This window comes from Meleagris gallopavo, chromosome 20 (genome assembly GCF_000146605.3).
Source record: "Meleagris gallopavo isolate NT-WF06-2002-E0010 breed Aviagen turkey brand Nicholas breeding stock chromosome 20, Turkey_5.1, whole genome shotgun sequence".
NCBI classification, from domain to species: Eukaryota; Metazoa; Chordata; class Aves; order Galliformes; family Phasianidae; genus Meleagris; species Meleagris gallopavo.
This window is the reverse complement of record NC_015030.2, coordinates 2,227,126-2,230,015: the sequence shown is the minus strand read 5'-3', so window position 1 is coordinate 2,230,015 and position 2,890 is coordinate 2,227,126. Positions and strand designations below refer to the sequence as shown.

At 53.7% G+C, this 2,890-nt stretch overlaps 1 protein-coding gene across 1 annotated transcript in view; it reads right to left on the bottom strand.

The window, feature by feature from the left end:
- Positions 1 to 2,890, bottom strand: part of PMP22 (peripheral myelin protein 22) — a 12,144-nt gene that overhangs the window by 8,705 nt on the left and 549 nt on the right. The window contains exons 2-3 of the mRNA XM_010721240.3: positions 2,728 to 2,828; positions 1,724 to 1,814 (exon numbers count right to left, since the gene is read on the bottom strand). Coding sequence (XP_010719542.1) covers positions 1,724 to 1,814; positions 2,728 to 2,805 — 169 coding nt within the window. The 5' untranslated portion in view covers positions 2,806 to 2,828. The remainder of the gene's footprint in view (positions 1 to 1,723; positions 1,815 to 2,727; positions 2,829 to 2,890) is intronic.

The window sequence follows — 2,890 nt, the reverse complement described above, 5'->3', positions numbered from 1 at the left end:
AAAAAAAAAAGTCATTATCTAACAAAATGGAGGCACCACGTGGACGGTGGTGGAGCGGAGCAGTGGGCAGCAGCCCCCACCCGCATTCCCACCTCCTCATTCCCACCAGGATATGCTCAGACGAGGAATCTGGGAGGTGGGGGCTCAGCGCAATGACCCTCTCCAAAAATCCCCATCTGTGTTGAACTCGCCAGCCTGGCCCCGCCTCATCAAACCTATTCCAGCTCTATGCTCACACCGCTCCTTCCCCAGAAAACAGCAGAAGAAATACCGCACAGCAGCGGCCACTTTGCTGGCTGGAGGAAAAACAGCTGCGTTCACACACGGAGCGATCTCTGCCAAAGCCCTGAGCGATGGCTCCTCGCTCCTTTGGCACGCAGCGTTAACCGTTGAGCGCCGTCCTTGGCACTGGCACAGGCACCAATTCTTGGGGCTTTCTGCAGCCTGCAAGGCGCACAGCCTGCGCTTTGAGAAGCTGAGACGAGAGAGGTCTGTGGCAGCTGCTATAGGGTAGTTTATATTTTTGAAAGTAAGCAGATTCCTCGCAAAGAGAGTGCGAGTACAGTGTAACCAAGAGCTGGGGTGGAGAGCTTTAAATGAAGGCCTGAGCACGGTGCAGCTCTGTGCAAAGAGCTGCTCACGGTGGCACCTCGTCAACCAAACCCCACTGCTCCAACCCGTTTGGCCCATCTTGCCTACAGCCCCTTTAATGATAAGAGCTTTAATGATAAGAGATCACGGGCAAGGACCCAGACGGTCCCTGAGGGGCACGCAGTACAACCTCCCCCACCCAGGACATTTAGAGGTAGGGGACCCTATCCCAGCCCCATTTTGGACAAACCCCTCACCACCGCCATCTCCCAACACACGTGATCCCACAAACACCTGGAGCAAGCAATGGAGGTTGCTAGAGCAGAATATTTGGGGAGGTCTTTATGAACAAATCTCCACATTTTTCAAGCAGAAATTCAGCAGTTTTTGAGCACGTGTGCCCAGCAGTGAAGCAGCCAAGTGCTGGGGAAGGCTGGGGCTCCAGAGGGAGCCAGCAGGATCCAGTGGGATTGCTCCCAGCCTGGACCTGGCTCCAGCTTTCCCTGCTGGCCCTGATACCAGCAGGCGTCAGCAGAGCCCCACGTTGCGTTCCTCCCTCCCAGAGCATCAGCCCCCACCCACGGGTACAGCAGGCTGCAGATGGGGGTGAACCATGAGCCCCCAAAGCCCCAGCCATCTCCCATCACTGCCAAACCCTTTTGTATGCCCACACCAGGACCACGGTGCAGCGGTTGGCTCCTATATCAGGAGCACCCTTTGGGCACTGGCAGTGTGACTGCGCTCCCAGTGGCACCAGTACGGTCCATGGATTGCTGCAATGGTTTCACTGAAGAATCTGTTCCCAGGGAAAATGAAACCAGGCTAACTGAAAACAAACACCACTGGCACCAGCTCTGTCTCCTGTGAAAACTAAAGCACGGACTGCTCTGTATCCCTGCACACAGATTTGGAGTGATGACTACTCCCAGGCACCTGGAAGCGCCACATCCCAGCAGGAACTCCTCTCCCTCTAAGCTCAGAAACCAGCTTGCATTGAAAAACTTCCCAGCTTGCATCAGTCTCCATGCCAGCTGAGCCCAGATGTGCCCACAAACCACCTGCAAAGGCCAATCCCCCTCAATTTCACGAGCCCGAGGGCAGTGACAGCAGCAACAGCTGGGGAGGCACTCACCATTCGTGGATGATGTCAGGCACTGGAAGACGGCACCGGTGGTGCAGTTCTGCCACAGGTCCGCTGTCTGCCCGCCGTTCACGAGCCATTGCTGCAATGAGATGCAGCCCCGTGAGTAGGAGCCATGCACCCCTTCCATTCCCAACCACAGGCTTTTCTTTAGAAAGAGGTTTGCAAAGTAAATACTCATATTTGATTTCTGCTGCTTTGGCCTCAACGGCAGAAAAACAAAAACAAACAAACAAACAAAAACAAACAGAAGCTCTTTATTCCCTTTAAACATGGGCCAGGTCCAGTGGGGATGCACGCTCCCCTCCCTGCTGCATCCCGCAGCCTGGCCGGGCAATTTGAATGCTGCCACGTGATTCCTAATGACTTGGAAGGTTTTTGTAAATTCTTCCACTGCTGCTACTACCAAAAAAGAATTTAAAAAGGAAAGGAAAGGACGTGGTGAAGCAAGACTGCAGCTCCACAAAACTGCTGTGTTCTAAACCAGAGTCAAACCTCTTTTAAACCTGACTGGGCTCCGTGCTGAGAAAAATGCTTGGAGACCCATGCAGCACCCAGCCCTCATTATTCTAATGTTTGCTAAGCTCACAGCTGGACATCCTGAGTAGGAGATGCTGTCCCTATCTCATGGCCCTAGCAGAGCACATCTGGAGTGCAAAACTGCTGATGTTGAGGCTATAGTATCCAACCAGTCCCACTTTGCTCTGACTGGCTGTACTGGTCCCACAGGCTGAGCCCGTTAGCAGCACGGTTTCACCCACATGAATGTGGTTTGGGTGATGTGAGCTCAAACACAGCATGGATGCACTGAGCACCCCTGGCCGCACCCATGGGACAACAAGAAAAAGAGTTTTCAGTGCAAAATACTCAAAATCCCACTGCTAGCAAGGCAGTCATCAGGAAATAAACTTTTCCTGCAAAAAGCTGGGCTGGAAAAGGAACCGAAATAAAACGAACAGCTTCCGTCCTTCCCGATGCCTCGGTGCCGTACTTACGCTGACGACGGTGGAGACGAAGAGGAGCACCAGCACGGTGACGTGGAGCACGATGATCCCCAGCAGCAAGAGCAGCATCCTGGCGGTGGTCTCGGGTACAACTAGACGAGGAGAGGGAGATGCTGCTGAGCATGCGGACGTCTATGTATGTGTGTGTGTGTGT